The 27,666-nt window shown below is 35.1% G+C and overlaps 2 protein-coding genes across 3 annotated transcripts in view; both read right to left on the bottom strand.

Moving 5' to 3' along the window:
* The window catches only part of LOC126848989 (kynurenine/alpha-aminoadipate aminotransferase, mitochondrial-like), a 307,625-nt gene that overhangs the window by 226,216 nt on the left and 53,743 nt on the right, over positions 1–27,666 (bottom strand). The window lies entirely within an intron of this gene.
* On the bottom strand, positions 422–8,787 carry LOC126848978 (homeobox protein Hox-A4). Its single transcript, XM_050590401.1, has 3 exons — positions 8,694–8,787; positions 5,934–8,050; positions 422–1,578 (listed from the first exon to the last, which is right to left on the bottom strand). The coding sequence occupies exons 2-3, from the start codon at positions 6,844–6,846 to the stop codon at positions 899–901; spliced, it is 1,593 nt and encodes a 530-aa protein (XP_050446358.1). The 5' UTR covers positions 6,847–8,050; positions 8,694–8,787; the 3' UTR covers positions 422–898.

The raw sequence follows: 27,666 nt of genomic DNA, 5'->3' as shown, positions 1-27,666 counted from the left end.
ATATGAAAAAAATTGATTTTTCAGATAAAATCTTTGGTCGTTCCATTGTTCTAGTATGATTACAGAAGTTTATTAATAATATCAGTAATCTCTTGCTCTTTTTTTCTCCTTTCTCCCTCTCTTTTTCCTTCTCTTTCTCTCTCTCTTTCTCTCTCAGTTTAAATCTCTCAGTCTCCTCACTTTAAATCTCCAGTTTTAAACATAATTTTAAAATTTATGTTATGCGTCATGGATTCTTATGCATATTTATCAATAAAAATATTTTAATAATAAATAATTACAAATTTTGTCAAAACATTATTGAAATGTTGATACTTAATTAAAAAGTTGATATTTACAGAAATATAAGATTATAATATTAATTTGTCATTCAGTCAAATATAAATAGAAAGTCGGCTTGGAAGAGTAAAACTTCCCGTCATTTTGATAAACAAATTTATTGTTAATACAGTCTAAGATACGACGTTCTATACTTTATCCGGATGTTATTACCTGTTTCCTTTCGCTGTAGAATTGTGTTCCCATTTTTATTCAGCTACAAATTTCGCTCAAATCTAACTTCCATGAAGAAATATTCTTCATTGCAGCGTTAGACAAAGAATCAAACATTATTCTTATATTTCTTTTTTAAAATAGCCTTGCTAAACTTTCAATTTTGGCTATTTTGAACTTACCGGTTTAGATAAAAGTTAATGGATCGTCAATTGCAGCGTAATCCGTATGTAAAAATAATAACCTCTGATCACTCTCGCTTCTCGTCCACGGTACAATGAGGAAAACTCAAACCTACTGACTTTGATACAGTTCGCAATAAATATCCGATGGAGCACAAGAAACAGCGGAGAACGGTGTACTATCGAAACTGTTACATCATCATATACATCTTCCGGTATGGATGTTACAGAGATGTGAGTCCATAATCGGATTTTATCGTCGATGGCGGTACAGGAGCTGATACTTGCGACAATCCAGGAGGGCTGGTAGCCGGAGCAAGTGGACTGATACTTCCGGAACTTATGTGTCCCAATGGTCCTCCCGTCGGACCGTCCATCATTCCACCCACGTGAAGATGACTCAGCTGCGCTTGGACATGAGCCAGAGAATGAGGGTGACCTTGAAAGCTTGGATGGACCACGGGAGGAGGAAGAGTGGTGCTGACCCCATGAACTTCGCCCATATCGTGACCGATGTTTGAGTCCAGGCTGTTCTCCATACCGCTGGAGGGCGAATTGTTGTTTTTCCTTTGGCTGTTATTGTTAGCGGTGCCGGACTTTGCTCGTGTCGCCGAGGTCTTCGCTGACTTCGCCGTTGCTGACGATGCTTGGCCGTTCGCGTTCTTCCTGCGCACGTTCTTCGTATTTGGCAGCTTGTTGTCTTTCTTCCATTTCATACGGCGGTTCTGAAACCAGATTTTGATCTGTCGCTCCGACAGGACCAGGTTATGAGCAATCTCGATTCGTCGTCGTCTCGTCAGGTACCTATTGAAGTGGAATTCCTTTTCCAGTTCGAGTATCTGATGCCTCGTGTAGGCAGTTCTCTGTCGCTTTGGCTCCATTCCAGGTGTATACGAGCCATTCGCTGTAAAAAAAAAAGATAAAAATCGAAATATATTACGGTATACAGATAAATAGCGGCGAATTCTCAGAATTACTTACTTCTTTATCTGAAAAGAATATGGCTAGGCGAATGTAATTATCCTAAATGCGTGAAATAGATTCTTTAACAATTTGAAGTCGACACTCTCTTTAGAAAAATTCAACTAAACTTTTTTTCTTCTAAGACTATTTTCTAATAATAAGATTAAAGGCTAGAGTTTCTATTTACTAAGATCTTTATTTTTATAAATAAAGTTCTTAGAGAAAAGAAAGTCCAGCTTTTAAATTTAATCTTTGCAACAGGATATCTACCTTTATTATTTAAAAACTATCGACATCACATTCTCATATTTTAAAATAGTAATTTCTCTAAAAGAATACACTCAAGATGAGAGTTCTCTAAAAGAATACACTCAAGATGAGAGTTACAATTACGCGATGTTTTTGTATGTGTTCTGTATGTTCGAAATTATATAATATGATCTATCAATAAACTTCAATTATCGTTTTCTTAAGCACATACATATTTATATAATTAGAAGTAATATTCTTAAAAAAAAAATTTTAATATGATTATTTTCTACATTTCTATATTACGGTTGATGATGGATAACTTTTTGTAAATTAAATTTCAAAGATAAAAATCAAAAAAAAATTTTTGTATTATATCAAACTATATGTATAATTTCATGTAAGTAATTTTTTAATAAAATCTTAATTTTGCAGATTCACTTAATAATAATAATAATAATAATTAATAATTACATATATATAATTATTATTATTAATATATAACGTTTAGGATATTTTATATTGCTTTATACTATTAAAATTATTTTTACATATGCCGTTAGAAATTTCTATAACTTTCTAATGCTTACTAAGCAGAGAATATTCTCATTCTTTTCATTTATACCCGAAACATTAGCTATTTCCATTTTTCCTAATTTTCATTGCCAACATTTTCATTATTAACTCGCCACAATGTCACAAATAAATCTTAAGGCTATTCTTTCCCAGTGCGATTTATTGCATCATTATTATGTTCATTAAAGTTTTCTTTTTTTTGTGACTTGTTTTCTAAGTACTTTACGTGTATCTATTCACAAAAATCTAGTAATAAGTTGCGTAAAAAGGAGGTATAATGTCGGATGCTCACAGAAATCTTTTTCTTCTAGCTGACTAAAATATAATGCAGGTATGGTGATGAATGCTCAAGCAGTGACAAAACCCTACCATTTCAACAACAAAAGAAAAAGCGTTTGCTACTTTGCACATATATTTATTACTGTAATTATTGAATATCTCTTACGTTAATATCTACAGAGATATTATAACATTTTTTTTATATACGATATGACCATGTCATGGCCGTTTTGAATAGCATCAAAGTCAGTTGAAGTGACTTTTGTAATCTGATCAATCCGCAAGATACGCCGATTGAATTGCGGAGGCAGAGAATACGCGTATGTAAATTCGCGTGACAAAAAAGTGCCAATATATGTGCGTATTGATCCCGCTAAGTAGCATTTCAAAAAAATAATAGAAACAATAGATTATCCTTTACACAACCCGCAGGTTAGTTTCAAGATCAAACGATTCGATAATTACCTTGTCAAACGTGTTTCATGAAGTTTTTCAGAACATATTAAAAGTACACACACTGGTGCAATTGATTAATGTTTGATAGAAATATTTAAAAACGTACATGTAAATATTAATAATAAAGCGCAAAATGTGCAAAGTACTCACGAAAACAATTAGATACTATTGAAACGCACAACGAACGATCGAACAAATGGATTGAGAGGAAAAAAAAAATGTATCTCGCCGTGTGCCAGGTTGATATTAATATTTGTGAGTCATGCTAGTAGCAGTCCATGGTGGTCCGTTCAATTTGATAGAGGAAACATGGGAACAAGTTCAGTCTAGAATCCGTGCAGACACATTCCATTCCGAGCTGACCGTCGGTCTCGCGGAGGCCCCTTTCAACTCCGACGTCCGGCGACCGTACTTCGACAACCAAAGGGGAGAGATTGCAGTCTCTGACAGCCCGACGGACGAGCATACCGAAGTTCAGAGATTTCAAATATTAAATCGCACGACGCCCGCGGCATAATGGAAAATGTAACGTCATATGTAACGTTTGCGGAATATTTTCATGTAATAACTATAGTTAAATATATTTTTATTACTTGTGTATATACATTAAAAGTTTTCAATAATTTCAAGTAATAATTATATGTTAAATTCTAATGTAAAAATTTAAATTCTTATATATTTCTGTTAAAATAATTATTTTTTTAGAATGATTATTTTATATACGATTATTATATACATGAGGTTTTATATTATCAGCAAATTATTTTTTAGACACTTTTCTTTATCGGAATAAATTTTTTATAAAAGTTCATTTTTGTATTTTTTTTTTCTTGTTGCACAATATAGGCTATTAAATTTCTGATCAGATAATGTATGTATGATATTATAACATATGTAATATCAAAGGATCTTATGTAGAATATTACAAATTAAATTAAATTTTTAATAATAACACTTTCTCTTCTATCATCTTTCTCTCTTATCATATCATCTTATAAGATTTTAATTTGCATTTCTAATGTAAGAACGCTGCATTTTTGTTTCACAGCATTGATTTTTAAGGGTTACTAAAATAAAAGTTTTTATCGCAAGCAGTTTTTTTTCTCCGAAATCCATTATGATATTCGATTTTAAAATATGTGCGAGAATCTTTTTTATTGTATTTGTGTATCATGTACAGCGCTTTCGAGATAAATATTTGCAAGCTGGAATGAGCAGCACTTTTCGAGATTAAGCGGAATAGAAATTTTTATAGCAACAAAGCTAGTCTAATTTTAAAGGAACATTACGCTGCAAAAACTATTTCTGTATATACTTGAAAAGCTATCTTGTATATACCTCTTTAATTTTTTTATAGCTGAAAAATATATTGCTTTTCTTCTGTAATTTTTGGCTGTCATATACAAATATGACAAGCCCTAGAAATAAACACATGACAAATAAATTACTCTCTATAATTTATAGGACATTAATTAATGTACCTGTATGCTGTAGTTCGCAAAATTGTCTTTTTATCTTTATGAGAATAGGAAGCACGCGTATATTAGTTCTGGAAGTAATTGTCTGATTAATTATGAGAGAAGAACTACATTCGCTTTAATTGCCGTAATTATAACAGCTCGGGAGCTTATACCATCACCGGCAATATCTATCTAATTCCATGTCTCGTGCACCACCAACGGCGAACGTCTACTTAAAACACGCGATGGGAAATCTCTGTGTCAAATTTCGAAATTTGTATTATTGACCGCAGCGGTGAATTGTGTTGCGAAACTTCTATTCTTGAAGTATTCGCTACCGTATGAAAGATGAAGATATATTAGGCGTAACCGAATTCATCTATAAAATGAGGTGCCGCTGGAACCTCACACAGGTGATCACAAGGTGCAACGATAAATTTCGTCCCATAAGTCTTCGAGCCGTTCTAAAGCGCCATCACCTTGCGCATATAATGCAGTGTATATCCATTAAATACACAAACGGAGATACTTTGGACAGGTGTGTGTCTGCCGGATCCAAGAAAACAAATTTACTATAAAATCTAGGAATTTTTGTATCGAATAATATAACATTTATTCAAATCTACAAATATTTTTCTTTATTTGTTTTATTTGAATAACATTAATAAATAAATATTGCGATAAATAATGATAAATATTCAATTAATTTTATTATTTTTTTTTTCTGTCTGATTAAGAATGAACAATAATCATTGAAAATCGAAACATATGAGAATACATTGAAAATATAATTTATATTTATAATTCAAATTAAATTATATTTTATACATAATATTTTATATTTGTGTGAATTGTATATAATTTTTTAAACAATATTATATATGTATGTGTAAATAATATTTTATGAATTGTATGTATAAAAAAATAGATTCTATATTATGCAAGATATAATGAAATCGTCATGCTCGTTGAATATTATTTTTGCCATGATTGATTATATTCTTTGCAATTAAAACACAATCATAACAAAATATAAATATAGATAATTTATAATTGTTTGTTCAATAAAAGATAGTTTAGAAGATTAAAAACAAATATACATAAAACAAATTTCTCTTCTTTAACAATAAAATAAAATTAAGAAATAGATAAAATATATTGTAATATATAGATATAATGAAAATGAAATGATATGAAATAAATTTTTAATGTCACATAGTAACCTGTAATTCCCTTCGCGAAAATAATTACAAATTAATATATAATTTTTACTCACCGACGCCCGCAACATGAATCTTTTTCATCCACGGATAAATAGTGCGTTCTCTGTTCTCCTCATCTTCCTCTTCCTCCTCCATCATACCCGGTGAAGCTTCCATCTGACCGTCTTCTATATCATCTGGATCCGAGGTGTCCTCCACATGATGCTGCTGTTGTTGTTGCTGCGGGGTCTGTTGTTGGCCACCCTGTATATGTTGAGATTGCTGAGACAATGACTGTTGCGTCTGAAGATCGGGCGAATTATCCCGATGCAACTGACCCGAGCCGGCCGGACTGCAGGCATTGTTCTCGTGTTGTTGTTGATGATGCTGGAGGGTATCCGGCTGTTGCACGTGATTCTGCATTATAGACGGCGACAGAGGCGTGGATCCGAGAATAGTGGACGTAGGTACAGATGGTTGGTGTTGCGGTTGCTGCTGTTGCTGCTGCTGACTTTGTATCGACGAGGGACACGTGAGCGGCGGCTGTTGGGCTTCCGGCGGCATCGCTAAAGCACCCACGGCATGATGATGAGGATGTAGACTGGGATGATGTACCGCGTGTACTTGGTGATGAGGATGGTGAGGGCTGTAATATCCGCCGTACCCTGCGTATCCTCCGTTCAATTGTACCGCCGAGGAAGCTCCGTAAGGAGTCGATGCCGCCTGATGATGATGCTGATGATAGCCGTACTGTAATTGAGATTGCGGATGACTCAAGTGATGACCGCTGCTACCACTCGAGAAGAAATCCGCGCCAGTCGAAGGTATATAATTATTCTGGCTATATTCCTCGGGAGGGGGAAACTTCGGATCAACCATGACGGAAGTGGTGGCTAAATGATGATTTCCAGTCTGCTGCTGATGCTGATGATGGTGATGATATCCACCAGCGGCGGACGGATTCATCAGAAAAGAACTCATATTCATGGAGCACTTTCTCGCGGAAAACACACTCACACACACACACGCACACGTACGAAAGTTCGGATGAACCTTAAACGACCGCACTTCGCGATTCTGCCTTCTTATCTGAATCTCCGCATCAGTTCGTCGATTCGATGCACCATTTCATATTAATATTCATCATTCTCACAAGCTGACACTGCACCGCACTGCGCCGTGGTCCATCGTCCACACCTCGCCACCTCTTGCGAAAAGGGGTGACGTTTTCTCGAAAGGAGGAAAAAGAGAGAAAAAGAGAAAAGAAATGGAAAGAGCGGGGCTACAACGAGCACAGGACTCCCGGTGGACAGCTGCTTATTCTCTCTTCTCCTTCCGCCACTTTCGCGATCCTCTACGACCTCGTTCGCTCCTTCCCGCCCACCGGAGCCCAATTACCATACCACGTGACCACAAAACCGACCAATCGGAGCTGTTCCTAGTCCGCGACCATGATGGATAACCACGGCACGCATGCAACACGTGAGTGGCGCCGCGAGATCCACTGCGGCAGGTGTAGCAACTTCTTTGCTTTGCTTCTCTATTTCACTGTCATCGAATTTCATACATTCGCAGTTTATTAATTTCTAACGCATATTGTCAAAATGCGTTTCCTTTTCCTTGATAATACGCACTTCTTTCTCTCACAAACTTTTACTTTTCATCCACATCATTGATCCGCAATTGGATATCAAGCTGATGCTTCTACGAACGATTCTGATCAATCAAATCTTGATACAAATCATATTTTCGAATAAATGAGTAAACGTCAATTTGTCTGCACTACACTTCTATCACTGCTGTCTCGTGTAAAATAATCTTCTCGTAAGTATAGAGATTGAAGCGGACGAAGCCTCTTGACAGAGAGAAAGAGAGACTTGAAAGTGAGCTCGTCCTACCTCGGCAGAAACTCGTCTGGCAACTCTGGTCTGCTTCCAACTCCCTCCAGCTCCGTTCGCGCCGGCTGGCTTTGAGCCGATGCGGAGAGTCACGTCCCCCTTTCCCGTCATGCGTCTTCCCTAGAATCACCCCCACTCCTCGGCGGCATGAGACCAACCCCTGCCACGGAAACAGTGGATCTTGTGCCCTTATGGGGCATACTCGAGGGTACGTATAACCATGGAGTCACTCCTACGTATCCCCTTAACCCGCCTCCGTCTCTCGGAAATCCATCTTATGGCCGGAGTCAATGCTGAGAGAAACGGTGGCAATGAACGTTAATACTGTTGATATTGAATACTGTGGCGAAGGTAATCGCGCCACTAATTCAGAACTATTTGTCGTGACCAGCAGGTGTTACCCTCTATAACCGTCCATTACACCTCTATTTGCCAATATTATACGAAAATTGGGTGTTAATTGATCTATCGTAATAGTCATTTTCTCTTTTCCGTGCGTTAGATGAGCAAATTTAATATCCAAAGTCGCATTTAACGAAATAGATTTATCATCGATCGTTGTCTCAAGAAACGAATAAGAGTAAATATTTTCTATACGTCAAGTACACAAAATAGATACACATGTGTTTATGATGTTATAAGGTAACATAAATATTTATAATAAATATAAAATTGTCGCGGAAAAAAGAATGTAGTTTATATTATTGTCAAAAGTCATCTTCACGAGAATCTTTGTGGGTAATAGATATTCGAGAAAATATTACGTAAGACTCAAATTGGCTAAATTAATAGTAATAGATCCGCTGTTTGATTACACTCTTGCTTATATTAATGCACTGGTGTCTCGGCGTACTCGGTCAAGTACGTCTACTCGCGATCAGCTGCGTGGCATAGAGAATATAAAACGCCGAGTCATTACACAAAGAGCATACTCACTGTTTTGCTTTGGTACGACAATACAGCACGGTAAATTTAACTACGTTGGCTATGCGCCTGTATAAACGATCCACGAATAACAGGATCGGAATATTGTAGAACGGTATTGTAGAACAAAGACAAGGTTAAGAATCACGAGGAATAAATAACACAAACGCAACAAGTATTCTTTGCATATTATCAAAAGCCTTTCGATTTTTTAACTTGTTTACTATACATCGAATATAAAGGGAGGGAGAGGGGGATAAAAATAATTTAGGATTGTATGATTCTCAAGAAGGCTCTGAGAGCGCATCGCTCGTTTTTATTTCATATATATATATATATATATATATATATATATATATATATATATATCTTCCTCTCTCGAGTTAGTTTTTCGTTTACTCGGATATACCGCGGCTTATTTCTATTTTTCTTATGGCCACTTCATGTCGCTCCAAGCAGAAGAGCGGAGCTTTGAGTGGAATCTGGGAGAGTCCGGAGGGGTTGAAGGGGTCGCGCTGAATGACGTGGAGGAGGCTAGAGGGGGTTGTCTCCTCGTTTTGCGACACAACCTCCTCGTCTTTATCACCGACGACGCTCGGAAACTTCTGTCCTCTTCTCTTTCCTCATCCACCGCCATCTTACGCCATCTCTACTTTCGTCATCTCGCTCCTTTCCTCCGATTCTGCCCCGAGTCTTCTGCTCTTGTCTTCCGGCGAAACACGATCAATCACTTTTCCCGGTCCGCCGGCATGACACCCCCTTTACACCCACGGCTATCCTCGAAGAGGGCCTGCTTCGTCAACGACGAGTCCTTTTGGCTACCGGACGAATGTGTGATCTTCCGAGTGACGATTATCGTGAGATCGAACACGTGGGTCTGTTATATCGCTTCATAAATTTTCTTGTCTCATAGAATATCGTCGATGTTTCGACATTCAAAATGTTGTATTAACGAAACGTAGTGATAATATTATTAATATTAAACAAATTTTGAAATAAAAAATTAATTATTGTTTATTATTTGACAATATATTTATTAATGTGTACCAAGGAAACTCATTCGCGCTTAAACATAATTTCGATTGGGAGCAAATGTCAAAATGACAATGCAGTCTTTAAGTAATTCGTCTTAAACTATACCATGCTATCTCTATAAAAACTCGCTTGGCAGGAATTCTTCGTGGATTCAAGATTTAAAGAGTTCAACGGACTTGCATTGTGATAATGATAAATGACGATACAGTTTACGATTTAATATCAATCTTGGCCGAGGCTGGTGCTTATTATTACCCATTAGTAAAGTTTTAATAACGCAATACGGTGCTCGGCCAGGGGTGGAACCGTTGCGATTTATCATTTTCATCGCTTTATTAACGGCGTTTCAGTTATATTCAACTTGTTGATCGCTTATGAAAGAGGAGAGCATATCGTCTCTGATATTGAAGCTGCGCGAATTTGCGTTTCCGGGATTATTTTTAGCGAGGCCCGAGAGAGCTGATTAATCGTCTCAACCGAAGGTAGAAAACTGCATAGTAGATGTTTCGAAGAGAATCAGGTCACCTATATATCGGAAAATAAAAAATCATCTTTAAATATCTGTGGTATAGAAAAGATGATTTTCTTTTTAAATTAATATAGGAAATATTTTGCGCTCGAAAAGAAAGGATAAATATACATAAATATGCAAATATTTGAATAATTAAATGTCGCAAGCAAAATTATATTCAATTTTCAAAGAAATCACAGTAACCTCTGTTACAATCTTCGGAGAATCATCGATCGATGATATTTATTTCAAAATTCAAAATATATTCTAAATATTTACGATTCAATATAATCTACTACAATAGAATTATGATCGATAGATCTATCGGGGAAAATGGCGCGCGATACAATTTCACGCATAGCATTTCAGATTTTGAAATTTAGAAAATGCGAATGTTTTTCGCATTCGTTGTAGCTTAAGGTGTTGGCAGCGGATCTGTCCGAGGTGAGAAACATGAGTCTCCGGAGATTCGATTTCGCTGCTGAGTCACGATCTCGAGCTTGCCGACATGAAAAGGGGTCCATGTCCCCTTAGGGACATCCAGTATACATCTGATGCCTTAGATATCCCGAACGGTTTTCAAGACTGTTCCTTTATCCATGTGCGCTCAGCTAAACAACATAAAAATACGCAGACTAGAGTATTTTTATAATTTTGCAATTTTTTTTTTCCGTAACACAAAGAAAATTTATAATTAAAAGTTTATTATAAAGAATAAAATTATCCGAAAAAAAAACGTCGACATTTGCACGAAATTTTGTTATTGAAATACAAACGATATAATCTTTTTATCTCGAGTTTCTTTAAAGATCATTTATTTGGCCGCAGGAAGGAAAAAAACAATTTATTAAAGGAGGAAACGTGTTTTCGTCAAAAATGTAAAAAGCACCGCGTACAAGTCGATGATAACTCGGCGAACGGCAATGACGCAAAGTCACGTTGACGGCAATGAACATGACATCTTTCATCAAGCAACTGGACGAATGCCCCAAGTTCGACGTCTCAAGCCGGCGTGTGAGTGAAAGTGTCAGCTGTACGTCGTTTCTTGGCCAACAGTAGCCCCACTTACAGGATAAGCGGAAGATGAGGAATAACTAGAGGCGCGATAATTATCGGCCGGGCATTACGGTAAAGATGTTAACGCGACCTTCGATCCGTAACCTCGGACAATTACCACCTGACATCGCTGCTTGAAAGCAATTTGCGTATACATCGCACTTTTCCAGCTTCCTTGAAAAGATAGCGCGAGATGAGGAGGGAAAAAAGTGCCTGCGGCCGTTTATGCGCGTGAAGAGGCACAAAAGTGGCTCATTATCTTTGCAATTCGAAGCGTCGTTAGCGCCAATCCCTCTTGACAATCTTGACACTCTTCCTCAAACAAATCCGGGGTCAGCCAAGGATGGATATATAGAATATACAGCGGCTCTCGAACACACAGAAGCGCGTACTGTAAGCGGGCAGAAATGTGAAGAATTATAAAAAAGTGTGCCTAGTGCAATAACAAGCAATAATATTTATTGAGAAATAAGATGCAGATTCATCATCATTATGCTAATAGCAATGTAATTAATGCTACAATACGTATTTTATATCGTGACTCATTTTTATTATTAGATATACATCATAATTCTACGTTATATGCTGCATATAACTGCTTCTAAAATTTTCATTATTTAAAATTCTAAAGTAAACGTTTTCTTGTAAGTGTATTTGCTTACGACTCACGATGCCGCGAACGATGACGCGTGCGTATCCTGTATATCCTGCCAATCGTTTTTATTTGCAGTAGCGTATAGTAATAGCGGCATCGCTCGTTGAAGAGGAGGTGATTTACGCGAATATTTACACGTTCAAGGATGCTGTTGATTACCTGAAGCGCGAGAAAGAAGGAGGTAACGAGGTTAAGGTCATTTACCATCCATGACCTCGGCAATTACCATTCGACACCCTTCGTCTTCGTTTCAAAAGCAGTTTGCATACATTAGAAATGTTTGAACATTGTTCGAAAAGGATAGACGTGTCCGACCCTTTTAGTCGGCACATGATAATCCAAGAATCCGTTTTGTTGTTGATTGTTTCGAAGCGATCTGGGATTTTAAATACCTATTTTTTTCTTGTCACGGAAAAAGGACGGATGATTTCGACCGAATTTTTGCGGTGACAAAAGTAAAAATATGAGAACAATAAATAATATTAAAATAATATAAAAATTAAATACTTATTAAAAAAAATTTATATAATTATAAATTATTACATAGAGAATTATTATAAATTATTACATAGAGAATTATTATAAATTATTATATAAATTATTATACAATTATCAATTCTATAATTATAAAATTATAAAAATTATATATATAATTATAACAATCAATGAACACATTTTTTTTTTAATCTTAAAAATATAATATTAATATTAAATTCTATATAATATAATATTTCTAATTTTTATGCTCTAATAAGAAGAGGTGAAAACATATATGTTTGAAATATCGTGTAACTTTTTCTACCCTTTCTCACATGGAGAGTTTTACGGCTAATATTCATTGTGACCTACAGACTGTGCTTTAAAGCGCACACCTTTCTGAAAACCAAGGAAATTTCCAGCACTCTGGAAAAGTGTTGTTGCAGAAGGTAAGTGCAAAGGGATGTCCCGAAGGCACGATGGTTCAGAGAACGGGAGACGAAGAAAGAGCACACGGCAGCGTGAGACGCAAGATTAATGGATTTGTATTGTCGGCATTTTTTCAAGCGTTTTAGAACTACTTTTGAGAGACGAGAGAGAGAGAGAGAGAAGGGGGGGAAGAGAGGAGAGCGTCTCATTTTTCAAAAATTCCGCCGCGCGCATGGACTAGACAGAAAATCGCAATCGATTCGCCTCACGCTAATGGTTTCGAATTAAACCATGATCCTCTCACGCACAGGTAAGTCACACACATGATCCGCCATGTCGTCTTGTGTCAGATCGTTTAAAAATAAGTATTGATAATCGTGACGTCAGTTTTCTGCATACGGGCGGCGGCGCCATGCTCGCAGACTTACGCAATTCGCGATAGTAACACGTTTGATCTTCGTTAGATGATTTTGCGCTAAAAAAAAAAAAAGGGAAGTAAAGTCGGCTTGGATTTTCTTGAACTTTTGTGTGTAAAAGAGCCTACACATCTCCAGGAAAAATCCCGAAGGATTATTCTTATTGTAGGGATTATATTTTTACTAGCCACCGGGGACCATCGTGTCTAAAAACTCACGAGACAGGGAATTTTCGCTGTTTAGTAGTAATTTAGTAGTAATTTAAAGAACTACGTTAACTTCAGCATAGATAGGCAAAAATGGAGACACGGTGTGAAAAATCAGCGAGAAACACGACGAGGCGAAATAGGATGAAGTTGACGCTTTGGGACCTTCGATCTTTCTTACGAAAGGCGAAGATAGGAATTACAGTAGCTGATGAGCCGTAACCGATGGACGCACAATAACCCTCCGTAAGCAGTACCGCTATCTCTCATTCCCCTTTTGATACTCCTATCGACCTTTATCTTACTTCAACTTCGCATCCCAACTATATAAGAAAATTCTCAACAACCCAATCGTCCGCTTTGCATCCTACTATTTCTTGATGCAACGTGTCAATCGACATATCGTAGCTACATCCGTGTGTTAAATCATTGAACTTTGGTATTTATCGAGTCTATTGCATTATTTTTGCGACCAATTTTTTTATCGTGTTAATTGTATAATATTATTGCTCATCTTATATTTATTTTTATTATGCAAAATGTCTAAAGATCATTGAATATCACAATGTCACAAATACAAAAAACAGATTAAAAAAATAATTTTTATTTTAACATAGAGAGAGAGAGAGGAGGAAGAGGAGAGAGAGAAAGAGAGAGAGAAAAATTTATATAATTATAAAGAATTATTTGATACTAGAAATTATATAATTTGATAAACAAAGATTTAACAATGTAAAAATATTAAATTAGAATTGGTTAAATATTTGCCTATTAAAATAATATACTGACAGCAAATTTATTATAAGACCTAAACGACTAAAGAGACATTTCATGGTTTTAAAATGTGATTTTAATCATATGTTGCTATGTGAAAAATTTACACTATGCGCATATATTTTTTTAACACTAAGTATAGACCGGAAAATTTTTTAAATATGGTTTCTTGACTATTCTTGACACAAGGAGAACTTTCCGAGAACTTTCTTTCATCTTTAGATAAATTATCCTTTCTTCGAAATTTCATTCTTTCAAACGTGCATTAACCATTATCTAAACAAAAGAATTTTGCAATAACCCTTTTGACTTTGCAAACATAATGCAGCCAAATTCTTTGTGATACAATACAGCTACTGGCATGTCTATTGACAAAGACCACCGTGTAGAAAAAAGGTTTTCTGATAATATCACAGTGACTCTTTCGTTCCATTATGAAAAAATTTGTGCGTTATTCAAATTTTGAAAATAAATGCAGAAAAGCAAATTCTTTCTTTCTTGAATACTTTCTTGAATACTTTCCTTTATATACGGTATAAGCAACTGAAACATAAAATAAGATCGTTATTTGTCAAAGTTTATTTTTCAGTTTATAGTAAAACGTATTTAACAGATTCTCAAGAATCTATAATGTATAGACAAAGTGGATTTAAATGTTCCGACCAGCTTTGAGATTTCATAAAAAAAATTAATCTTATAACAAAAAATTTAACAAAAAGTTTTTCTTGATCAAAAAATGCTTTCTTAAGAATTTAGCGCCCAAAAATCACTTCCTCTTAAATTACTCTTATTTTACACATTTTTACAAATATCAGAGAAAGTATGCGTTTTTTAATAAAACATACTGAAATAAAAAAGTTGTAAAATTAAATTATTTTTCAAACGAGATCTAAATAATTGTAGTATATTCCATAGATTTTGAAATAATTAGTCTTAAATGTATAATAAAGTGTTTTTTCGACTATCGACGATCGAGAGCTTTTTAAAAATACTTTTCATTTATGATGTTATGGCTTTAGCTAATCTTTAATGTTTATCTTGCTTGTTAATTATTTTATGTGTAAATAGTATTGATATTTTCCAAAAAATTTATTAAGTTTTATTTTTTTTTATTTCATTTTCTTTCACGTTCTGCTCTTCCTTTCATCCTTCTATGATGATTAGTTTAAGCAATGCAGAAAAGTAAAATTTTCTCTGGAATAACCAACAAGTAAGATAAACATTAAAAATTAGTTAAAGCATAACAGCATAAATGAAGAATATTTTTAAAAAGCTTTACCGTCGATAATCGAAAAAATATTTTCTTGTTTGAAACTGGCTATCTCGAAACTTATAAAATGTATTACAATCATTTTGATCATTTTGAAAGATAATTTAATTTTCTGCAACTTTTCTTTCGGTTTTTTTGTTAAAAAACGCGTACTTTCTCTGATATTTATAAAAATGTATAAAATAAGCGTAATTTCAGAGATTTTTTTAATGCTTTAAGGAAGCATTTTTCGACCCGTACTTTACAAAAAATTTTTTTTCAGAATTAAGTTTCTTATAAAATCTCATAGTTTGGCCGAAATGTTTGGGCACACCCTATATATATAGTATATAAATACAATTTAAAAAAATTTTAAATATTTGTGTAATTTTCAAAATATATTAATTAAGACAAAGTTTTAAAAATATTTTTATGCTCGTTCGTTTTTTGAAATTTAAGAAATAAATCGTAAATAAATATTAAAAAATATTTTCTTAAAAATAATAAATTTTTTCTTTGTATTTATTTTATCAATCTTACAATGCCTCTTTATTTCAATACTATTTAAAAGTATAAGAAAAACAAATTCTTTTTTAAAGCAAATTTATTCTTTTCTCAAAAAATAGAGAAAATCGATATATGTATAATACAAAAGAATGATTAAAGCTATTTAAAGCAAAAATTTGCGAGCGCGAGTTCTTGATACAAACAGCTAAGATGTTCCAATCACTTTGCATTACATTCGAAGAAGACTTTAATATATTTTCACGGAAAGTTTGATGAGTCTATCGAATGCTATGTCCGTCCCCACTTTTCTGCCCTTTTTCGGCCTTCTTTAATCATTCAAAGTGAATCAATCACCTATCCAGAGACTTGCAATCGCGCCAGTCACCCTCCAGCCGCCGTCACCCAGAAAACTTTGGTGTCCCTCATACCCAAGTTCACTCGCAGATCCGACAACGAATGACGTTATCAAAAGCGAACATTTTCTAGCGTTTTTCTTCCCTTTTCACATCTCTTAAATTATAATAATGAAAATATATAGTATAATAAAAATATAGAATATTAAATATATATAGTATATACATAAAAATATTGTGTTATTTACAATATCATATAATTAATGTATAATATTTTTTTCTATTACAGCAAAAATATTATTATTACATTACATATAATATTATTATTACATTAAAATTTAATATATCAATGTTTGATATATACTTATAATAACAATATAATTCTAATAATAATGAAAATTATTATTATACTTATAATAATAATTTCCATTTAAATTAATCCAACTTGCTGCTTGTACTTTATCTACATTAAAATTGTACACATACACACAGATACACAGATGCACAAGACATTTATATTTATATCTTAAAAATTATTTAATCTTCGCCAAAAAAATCTCATAAAATAAAAAATATACTATGTATATAAAAAATATTTATGCTTGCAAAAACAATATATACATATATGTAGAGAAAGAGAGATATACATTATTTAAGATATACTATATTTAATAAGCATTGGAATAAAGTTTGTAGAATATTTTAGCAATAAATAGAAAATAATCTTATTTGCAAGATATAATATTCGCGCACAAAGTATTCGCATAAATGCCCATTTTATTAAGACTGAGCGTCTAAAAGGCGTACCCCCCCTTTTGGATCGAGGAAAAAAAGGGGGAGAGGGAGCATACGCTATCGTCTCCTTCGACATTACAGCCCCCGTTATAGATCCCGTGTTCACGAGGTTTCCTGTTCTCTCTCTCATTCGATCCCGCTTGGAGAGAACCAATCAGCGATCCCTCAAAACCCTCTTGCACCCTGCAACCCGCAGCCACGCCTGCCAATATAGGGTAGGTACCCTCGTCAGATCGCGACCCTTATCCTTTTTACCCGCCTTTCTTCTTTTCTCTTCTCTTGCTGGACCCAACTCATTTCGCAAAATGGATTCCGCGTTGGTTGTTCCTACTAGCGATAAACCACCATGTTTGTAACGTAATATTAAATCGATCGGATTTAATACAAAATAAAAAGTATTACTTCATATATCCTATTATTTACATTACATTTATAAAAAAATAAAATCTGCGTATTTTATAAGATAAAAAATAATAATTACCTTAGAAAGAACTGTGTAAAAAATCACATTAAATCTTTTTTATCAATAGAAATTTATTACTTATTGAATATATCAAATGATTAATATCAATACGTATATGATCAATAAAAGCAATAAATATTTATAATAATAATGATGAATAAAGTTACTTTACAATATTGTTATAAGATTATTAAAAATAATGATTACATATTTTTGTTGATTAATTAAATATTACATTTGTTGAGAAAGTAGCGTATAATATTACATGCTCCATGAATAATCATTTATTTAAAATAATATCGCATATTATATACGAAATACGCTTATTTCTTCAGCAATTGTAATATTTAATTATTCATTAAAAATTAATTTTTTATTAATTTTATAACAGTACTATAAAGTAACTTTATTCGTCATTATTATCACAAATATTTATATTGATGACATTGATTGTTATTGCTGATATAATGTATTGATATTAGCTATTGATATTAGCTCTGATAATATAATGATAAATTCGATAAGTTATATGATGTATATCGTACGCTATTTATGAAATATATATATGATAATCATAAATATATTTTCGTCATGATTGGATAATAATTGAAACACGCGTACACATATATAATGTATTGTGCCCCACTATTATGATACAAAAATCGTTCTTACAAATACCTGATTTTCAGATCTGACATGTACGCTTAAAATTTTTGATAATAAACTTATTGAATTAATTACTGAGATAATCTTGAAAATATTCTGCGTATACAAAAATAACATAAAAATGACTTTCTGTACATTTCTACTGATTCACTCTCGGAAAGTATAAAGTTAGGTTTCGAATCGCGTATAGATAAACGGACGTGATGATAACCGGTGACCATTTCGACGTCTACTGAACAGCCGATGAAGAAGGCAGATGAAACGTACGAGTTATAATAATCCGTGATAGCAACGGTGGCGATGTCGAGGAGTGGAGGAGCGGCTGTGCTGTCACAAAGGCATGCGCCACCCACCTCGACCTGGACGCTCACATCGTTAATCAACTGCAGCGGGACCCCGTAACTTTCGAGGTACCGATCCACAGGTATGGCTTCACTTCGTTCTTCCTCTGATCCCGATATCTCTACCCGAACGCGGTGTCAGATAGCTAAATGTGATGCTGAGCTCGCTTTATTTTTAATTAAACTTTATTTGTACGCGATGAGAGCTGTTCTCGCAAATCGTATTCTTCGCAAAAATCTCTACTGCTCCATTATTATAAAACAAATACATGTGCCTTTTGACGTAGATACGATATCAATGACATCGGTCAAGAATAGGAGATAACAGTCGCGAGAAACGTTGCGTGCATGAAACGTCACGTGGGATTAAAGGATTTACAATCTATTATTACGGAGACAGCCCTCGTAGAAAGCGCAGAAAGAAATGGCCCCAGTTGGCGTACAACGCTTTTAAGGGGTCGAAGAAAGTACGAAATACGAGGGTTTCCTTTTCTATGGTGGCACCCTTCTATGATATTCCCGTATGACGGCCCCTTTTCTACCAAGGGGCTGTATAGAGTAGGATAGAGCAGGATAGGAGCAGATTAGGGGGACTGGGATGAGGGGTAGATGCGAGCCAACCCTACCGCCGCCTAGCTAGCAACCCTCTTTCTTCCCCTCAGACAGCTTCGAGGTTGGCTCAAGGAACGCGACGTAACAGGAATGAATCGGGGAAGGGGCAGAGTGCACAGAGATGAAGGAGAAATAGAGAGAGCAGATAAGAGGAATAAGAGGACGCGGGGTGGGGAGGGGGAGAGGAGAGAGAGAGAGAGAGAGCCATGCCGACGCTGCTGCTAGTCAAACCAAAACTCGGCATGATTAATGATCGGAGAGAGGCAGAGCGCTGCTTCAAACAACAAACTTTTCCCAAGGAACGCTGGAGAATACAAGAAAAAATATATAAGAAAGAGGGAACTCTCTTTCTTCGCATCCACCCTTCAGACCGGCTAATACCCTCCTAGATCTCTGTGTCTCTCTCTCTCTCTCTCTCTCTCTCCCTCTCCCGTTCTCCCATTCTGCAATCGCATCCTTCGCTCTTCTTCTCTCTTTCCCTTTCTCTCTCTTTACTCTCCGCAGCTCTGACAGCCTTTCATTTCTTTCCTCTTTTCTTTATTTCTTTCCCTTCTATCTAGATCTCTGTCCTCGTCTCCTCTATTTCTCGTCCTCATCTCTCGTGACGGCAACTCTCGAGAAATGGTCACCAACGATTCCCTATCTCCTTACCTCTTCTATTCGTATTTTTACTATTACGTGGCTCTGTGCGAATAGTCGAGATAATATCGGGTGATCTGACTACCGTAGAGTCACGTATAGCCATATAAAACGCGCACACATATATATATATATATATATATATATATATATATATATATATATATATATACTCGTTTCAGCATAGACACAAAGAAGAATAATGTCTGGAAATGTTTTCGCCGATGTCATTGCGCATCTTCTTTCATCTTCTCTCATTTTCCGAAGAGCGGCCTAATATATATGACATATCTACGAATGTTCTTGTCCTAAAAAAAATAATGTAATTAGCAATTATAAACAATTGTAAATTATATCACGCGTCCAAACACCGTGACATGGTGTCCTTTTACGCGAGTCTCGCACATGCACATATAAAACGGAAAAAAACGAGGATTAGAAACGGAATTTATTATTCGATCGGGCATAATGCCGATGTAGATGGATATTAATAACGCGAGTGTTATACTCGAGAGAATTTCGCAGCGAAAAGTTCGAATACCACGCAGTGAAACTGGACTGCCGAAGCAAGCAATGTGCGTGGATAACCATTCAACCGTGGCTCGGGGCAACCTGGACTGGTGCATGACCGGCGGTCTGCCCGAGTCTAGACTTGGGCGCGCGAATGTGCTTGGTCATCGGCGGCTGGACGGAGGGTGTTCAGCGACTAACAGTAACTTTCTCTCTCTTTCGTCCGCGGCGTATCGAACGTAACAGTACCTCCTTCTCGTTTCCTCCTCTCTTCTCTTCCGTATTTACGCACATAGTATCATCACGTGCTTATAGCGTCGCGGCGACGGGAATAATAGCACTTATTAGCCCGCTACTATTTGCTGCTGATTCACTTGATGAGCGGCATCCTTAGTCGACATGTCCCATTGTGGTACCAATCATTTGCCTTTCCGCGGCGGCTAAGATGCAAGGCGAGGCCTCCACGATAATTCTCTTTTTCGGCTTCCTTTCGTTTTTATTCTCCGACGAACTGACTTCATAAACAAATAGCAGAGAGCGACAAGAAAAAAAAAAAAATACGCATTTTTCTCTGGATGCTTTCAATTCTCTCTCATTTATATCATATATCGATATATAAATGTTAAAATTACTCTAATTATATCAAACTATTATTAGTTATTAATAAATAACAAATAGCAGAAATATCATATAATTATATATTATTCATTTGATGATGCTTATTCTCGCACAGTATTAATGTGAGGTATCGCAGTAGTGATCTGAGCTGATGTAAGATGCTCTTTATTAAATAACTCTACGTGGACAAGAAGAAACCGACTATAAAACGTACAATGTCTAAGAGAGAGAAAGAGAAAGAGAGTGAGAGGGGGGGGGGGCAGGCACCGTAAGTCACACTCGTAAATTAAATTAAATGCAACTCTAAAATCATGACATGGCACAAACAATCAGCATTCATTCATTATCGATAGTCAGGAAAGCCGAATCACTGTCTTCCATGGAAATCGAGAACTACTAGATGCAATTTACCGCACTTAATAATTTCTTTCTCTTTCTCTCTCTCTTTCTTTCTTAAACTCTTTAATATTTTTAGTTTTTGTTTTTTTTATTAATTATTAAGCTTGTTATTATTTTCTCACTATGTAATAACAAAATATTTCAATATTTTAATATATTTTAACAGCCATATAACATAACGTAACGACAAATAAACGCCTTTCATAAAAATACACAATATAAATTGCATCAACAACTTTAAATTTAAAAGCAAACAGATATAATTTTGCTGGCTGCAAAGCAGTATCTTATCTTTTGAGAATATGTTTTCCCTCTTTCTCTCTTCTAACATATTTTAATTTCCTTAAAATATTACTCATAAATTATAATAATTATATTATTGGGAAGTGCTCCTGCATACCCAAAAACTATCTCAATTATATGAATTATACGAAAATTGAATATATCCAGAAACATAGCAAATATACTATTTTATTAAATATTACGATGGTGAGATTAGTAAAAACGTTCTCCAAATATGCCCTCTGCTCTCTCTTTTTCTTACTTTTTATCTCTCTCTATTTTTTTTTTTTTTTAAGTGCAATATATCAAAAACTTATGATTCCTTAGCAAGATACCTTGACGAGATTTTCTATCGATGTACGGATTGTTTCTTTGTCCAACCGGATGTTCCGGTATCAGTAACAATCCACATCGTCGATCTACTCTTTATTCTCGACCGATGATGTATTAGACGATGTGAAATGTTTTAGTACACCTACAATGCTCGGCGGACGGGGCGATCCATCGTCAATGAACATCGGGATTACATGGCTAAATGAGATTCTAGCGGCGGAATCAAAGAGGCAGCAGGTGGTCAGGGCCACAGCTATCTTTCCCCGCAGGATATACCTTACTCCCTTCGTATCCTCCAAAGTTTTACCACCTTCTTCCGCCATATTGCTGAAGAATCATTCTGAATATAATTTTAAAGAAAATTATACGAATTTTTTCCTTACAAATCATGTGAGAAATTTAATAAATTTTACCAATAAAAATAAATTCAAAAGTTGTATGATGATGTAAATTCAATACATACTTTATGAAATATTTTATTAAAAAAATCTATCGCGCACACATCTTAGAAAATTCTTTCTTGCGATTTCATATTTATCCAAACTAGAATTTATATATTAAAGTTATATATGAATTAATAATGGAAGAAATTAATTACAATTAAAAAAAAAATTTATATGAAAAATATACAAATTATATATTATTTAAACCGTTAAAGTAGTATGTGTGCGTAAAATAAAATATTTGCAATTTTTGAACAGGAACTAAATTTGTAAATTGATTTAATGAAATCTAAGATACAACTTGACAGATGCAACACACATGGAAAATATAACCGAGAATTTCAATTAACCAGTAATGTTAAAAGATAATTAATAAAAATCTTGGATATACGCCAACTGCGCGGAGCAAACATAAGCGTACACACAAAAAAACTAAACATTCTCGAGCATAAATTGAAAGTTTATCAGCGCCAGACGGATTAATAAATGAAGAGCAACGTGCGTAAACCGATTACGCAGAAAGTGCATCCGTGCCTGAAGAAAAAGGACACTGCAGGACAGACCAAGTAGACAGCCTCTTGCAAGGGGCCAGCCTAGTCATCATTAATATTATACCGCAGCGGCGCTCATCGCGGGCGTCAGATCTATGCCGACCTCTTTCTGTCCGCGTCCGATACAAGATGCACGGCTCGGATCGAAGGCCAGAGGCATCAAAAGCTTCGCCTTCCTCCTCCGTAGTCCAGTCCACAGACTGGACCTACGCCACGGACCCGCGGCCACTTATCGGCCGTAGATTCGTTATACCCTCTAGATCACACAATTTTGAATTGATGGACGTGCCGACCGCACAAATTTTCGAGATATCGGGTTCGAATAACTGCCACTCAATCGCGCGTATCCGCTCGTGTGATTTCACGATGTTATAAAATACCTCCAACAAGCGTATCGTAAATAATTCTTTTCGCATATACGGAACAAGTTTTCGTATCTCATATTAATCTGACAGCTTAGACGAGAGCTCATGAACGAGATTAGAGAAAACTCGCTAACGGTATTGATGTAGCGCGATCGGCGCTCTGTTAATTTGATGCGATTGTAGGCACAAATAGACGGTTAATATATATCGAACGTGCCTATGCATATTTAATATTTTTTTTAATGTATCAAAAGGACCCTCTCGTGATTGAAGCGATCTCATCAGTCATAAGAGACACGAAATTCATCGAGGTGAATGCCCCATTATTGAAGAATCTGCATATTGTTTGCGCAAAGGACCCGTTTAGTTGAACCCTTCTTTCGTTCGGATTGCATTGAATCCTGACGCAAGGATGTATATCAAAGTGACATTTCCAGGGTCAAGGTTTTGCGACAGTTTAATGTACTTAAAAAAAAAAGAGTAAACAAGAAACAATGCAATTTAGCAAGGAAAGTATAAAATATTGTGGACCGTATCGTGAGGAGAACGCATTCGATCTATCGCTAATACGAGAGTTAAAGGTTCTTATTTTTATACACCGGCACACAATCCCGGCAGCTAATGAATGCCTCGTGTCAGGCTGGAATGTTAATCGGCTAGAATTCATCAATCACTACTACGAAGAAAATATGGAACGATGTAATTTACGAAAACTAATCAGATAACTGCGCGTTATAAGAGCCGGAGGGATATAGGATAGATATAACTCATAATTGACATAATTAGCATATTGCAAAAAGCAAGGAGAGGAGATATTGTTTCCCTCCCCCTCCCCCCACCCCCTCGTAGGCATCTAATCTCGCGTAATCGATACAGGCCCGGCTTTCTCTCCAGTCGATGAAATTGATGATTAACTCGCGGAATACATCCGACGTTTCGAGCGCGCGAAAAACCATTCTGTTCTGCATTCTGCGTTATCTTAATCATCCGAAGCGATTATCTCGTCTCGTAAATTGAATATTACGCGGTGTACGCGAAACACGGCGTAGTAGAAAAAAGAAAAAAAAGAAAAAAGTACCTAATCGTTTCTTTCAACGAAACGAGAGGCAGGAACAACTCTCGCGCCGACTGTGTACTTTCCCGATCGGTCGTGGGGGGACGTCGCTTAAAGTGATGCGGAATCCACGGAATCGGGTCAATAGTTTCGTAAGACACGGCTCGCGCCGCTGTGCTTGGACGGAGAGATACGGATACAATGCGCGGCTCTATGAGAGAGAGAGAGAGAGAGAGAGAGAAAAGTGGCGGAGAGCTATATCGCCGCGGTTTCCTCGCGGCCGCAGCCGCAGCCGCCGTCGGCTGGCGGGTTGGCAGGCAGGCAGGCAGCCGGCTGACTCTGGCTGACTCGGATCTGCGCGCACCCTCTCCCTACGTGTGTCACACGAATCATTAATCTTGCTATGTTTTCTCGCACATTCGAATGTGGATTTAGACTCCGAGACGAGACTCCGAGCGCGCGAGGATCTCTCTCTGGAAATGTACGTAAACGCGCGTCCAAGCGTATCTATCGCGCGGGACCGTTTGTCTCCGTCCAAGCTCGTCCAGGCTCAGAATGGCGAATCAGAATGGCGAGACCAGAGCCTGACGACGTGAACGTCCGGCGAACATCGCGATCCGAACGATAATTCGTTCGTGTGCGTGTCAAGTACGTCTCTTTGCGTGTACGTAAGGGTATACCGATATCCCGATACCCCGACGGCGATGCTTCCTGCGGAGCGTGCATGTAAGCGTGATTGGATCTTGCATTGGATCGCTTCCATGTATACGTCACTTTATTACTGAATCAGAAGTTATTCAAATAACAGACGTCAATTAAAGGAACAATTTGCTGTGTAAAATTGAATTTGTTGTATACAAGATTTTAATATCTATCGATTATAATAAAATTATTATTTTATGTTCACCAATTTAATATATATTTTATAGAAATATTTATAGAAATAAACAATATTTTATAGAAAAATCAGTCTATATTAAAAAAAAAAATTTTTATTTATACATAAAAATAAATTTTGATTAAATTTCTTGTTTTTACAACTCGTTCTTTTGAAATAATTTTGAATCATTATCTATGATAATATTTATACCGGCAAGCTTTTTATGGCTTTTCAAATATATGTTAATCACGATCAAACCACCTGCATTAAGCTATTAATAAAATGATTGATTGAGATGCAAAAACATGCGATTAAATTAATCATGGTATGTTATTAGCGTAATTGAAGTTGCTTTGCCATAATAGACATTTAAGGTAAGAATTAAGATACATTCGATTTAAACGCCTTATAAGTTTTCCGTATTAATGTAACATTTAAACGAATAGTAAAATCATTTTGCGGGAAAAGTTAAGTATGATTGCGCAACAATTAATACAGATATCTTACATATTTTCTATTTGTTTTACATATTTTTATATATCATTTTTGTATGTATGCGATTTATTTAACTAGAAATAGAGATATTAATAAAATGAAAAATTAAATACAACACAACATACATTCCAGAATGATAGTAGATTATATCTTTTTAATATTATCACGTTTGATTGCGTGTTTGTATAATATTACTTATATCTTTATGCATATTTTTGCGCGTAGAATTTTAATTGATTAACACTTACGTAAACAGTTTTCAATGTTGTTTAAAAAATTTTTTCAACATTATTTTTATAGCAAACCATCGAAGACTGACAAATTTGTTTTTTTTTTTAAGAGAAAAGTATATAGTTTATCGCTTTTATATAAAAATATATAAACATATTTAAAAGTACAGGCTATGACGCGTAGAAAATTTTTAATGGAAATTTCTATAACGAAGCACCAGTTAGGAATGGCTGATTTATGCGAGGCGGTAGCGTTTTTCCCCGTCGTGTCATTATGAAACTACTTTTTTTTTTTATCCACTAGATTATGCTACGAGTGAAAAGTGGGCAGTCCACTCGATTGGTAATTACACCTGTGTGTGCACTTCATTAGCACTTATGAGTAGTTGCGTAACGACGACTGGCATGTCATTTTAATATGAACACGATCAGAGATTAATGGATTTGCCACAGCCTTTACAGAAAGATTCAAGAAATCGTGCATTCGCATTTGATAGATGTCCATTCAATGAACGGTCGCAAAGAAATAAGCTATTAAAAATATATGATGCATGTATTAGATACATACACGATATAAAGAAAAGGTGATATTCTCTTTAGATTGGAATATTAAACGATTCATCAGAAAATCGCACAAATAAGTATGTGATGTAACTATTTACACATATTCTTGTTAAAAAAATAAAATTTTCTGATAAAGTATTTTAATATAATTCCAAATTGCCGCACACTATTAATTGTATTTAAATCGCCTTTTTGAGACATGGAGAATATATTAAATATTAAACTTCAAATATACACATTTTTATACATGTATAAATAAAATTCAAAGCTAATAATTATTTCATCAAAAATATAAAATATATGTAAAAACAATATTAGATTTTATTTTAAAAAATATAGAAACAATAAATTTAAAAAAAATGTGTATATGCAATGTAAAAAAAGAAAAGATATTTGAAATAAGTTTAATGAGTCTCTCGTGTATCAAAATAATATTAATTAAATTTTGCCGAACAATATGTTTTCAATGCACGTTGTGAAAAAGTTATCCATTTAATTTAGTGACGTTAAATATTTTATATAAATATTCCGCTTCGTTCTCATACTGATTGCGTATATAGAATTTGAATCTACCTGTATAAAGTACGAGAAAAATGTGCAGCTTAATGCGATGTGTTGGTGAACTTATATGCAACAGGTCACGCTAGACGTAGTAGTTCATCATCGACACTGTACTAGCATATATGCAACCAAGTCCATGGGCGTAATAACGTTCATTAATTCTTTTTCGTATTTGTTATTTTTCTGTCGCTATTAATACATTCGTCCGTAATACGCATAAGTGAATACAACAAGGTATCCCTAACGACCTAATTATAGTCATCTAATTATGCAGTCATATAGGTCAATATCTCCATGCGATATACATATTATATCCATAAAACTTTTTTTTACAATTATCATTTCGATTTATATCATATTAAAAAATTACGTTATAGCGTTATAATATCAACAAAATTTTTAGAATATTATAAATTTTGTTATAAGTTTTCATTTCATTATATTATAAATATTTAAATCATTACCTATATGAAAACTTTGAAAATATAAAAATATTGATAATCTTTGTTGATATTG

Source organism: Cataglyphis hispanica, chromosome 4 (genome assembly GCF_021464435.1).
Source record: "Cataglyphis hispanica isolate Lineage 1 chromosome 4, ULB_Chis1_1.0, whole genome shotgun sequence".
NCBI classification, from domain to species: domain Eukaryota; kingdom Metazoa; phylum Arthropoda; class Insecta; order Hymenoptera; family Formicidae; genus Cataglyphis; species Cataglyphis hispanica.
This window is presented reverse-complemented; position numbering and strand designations above follow the sequence as displayed.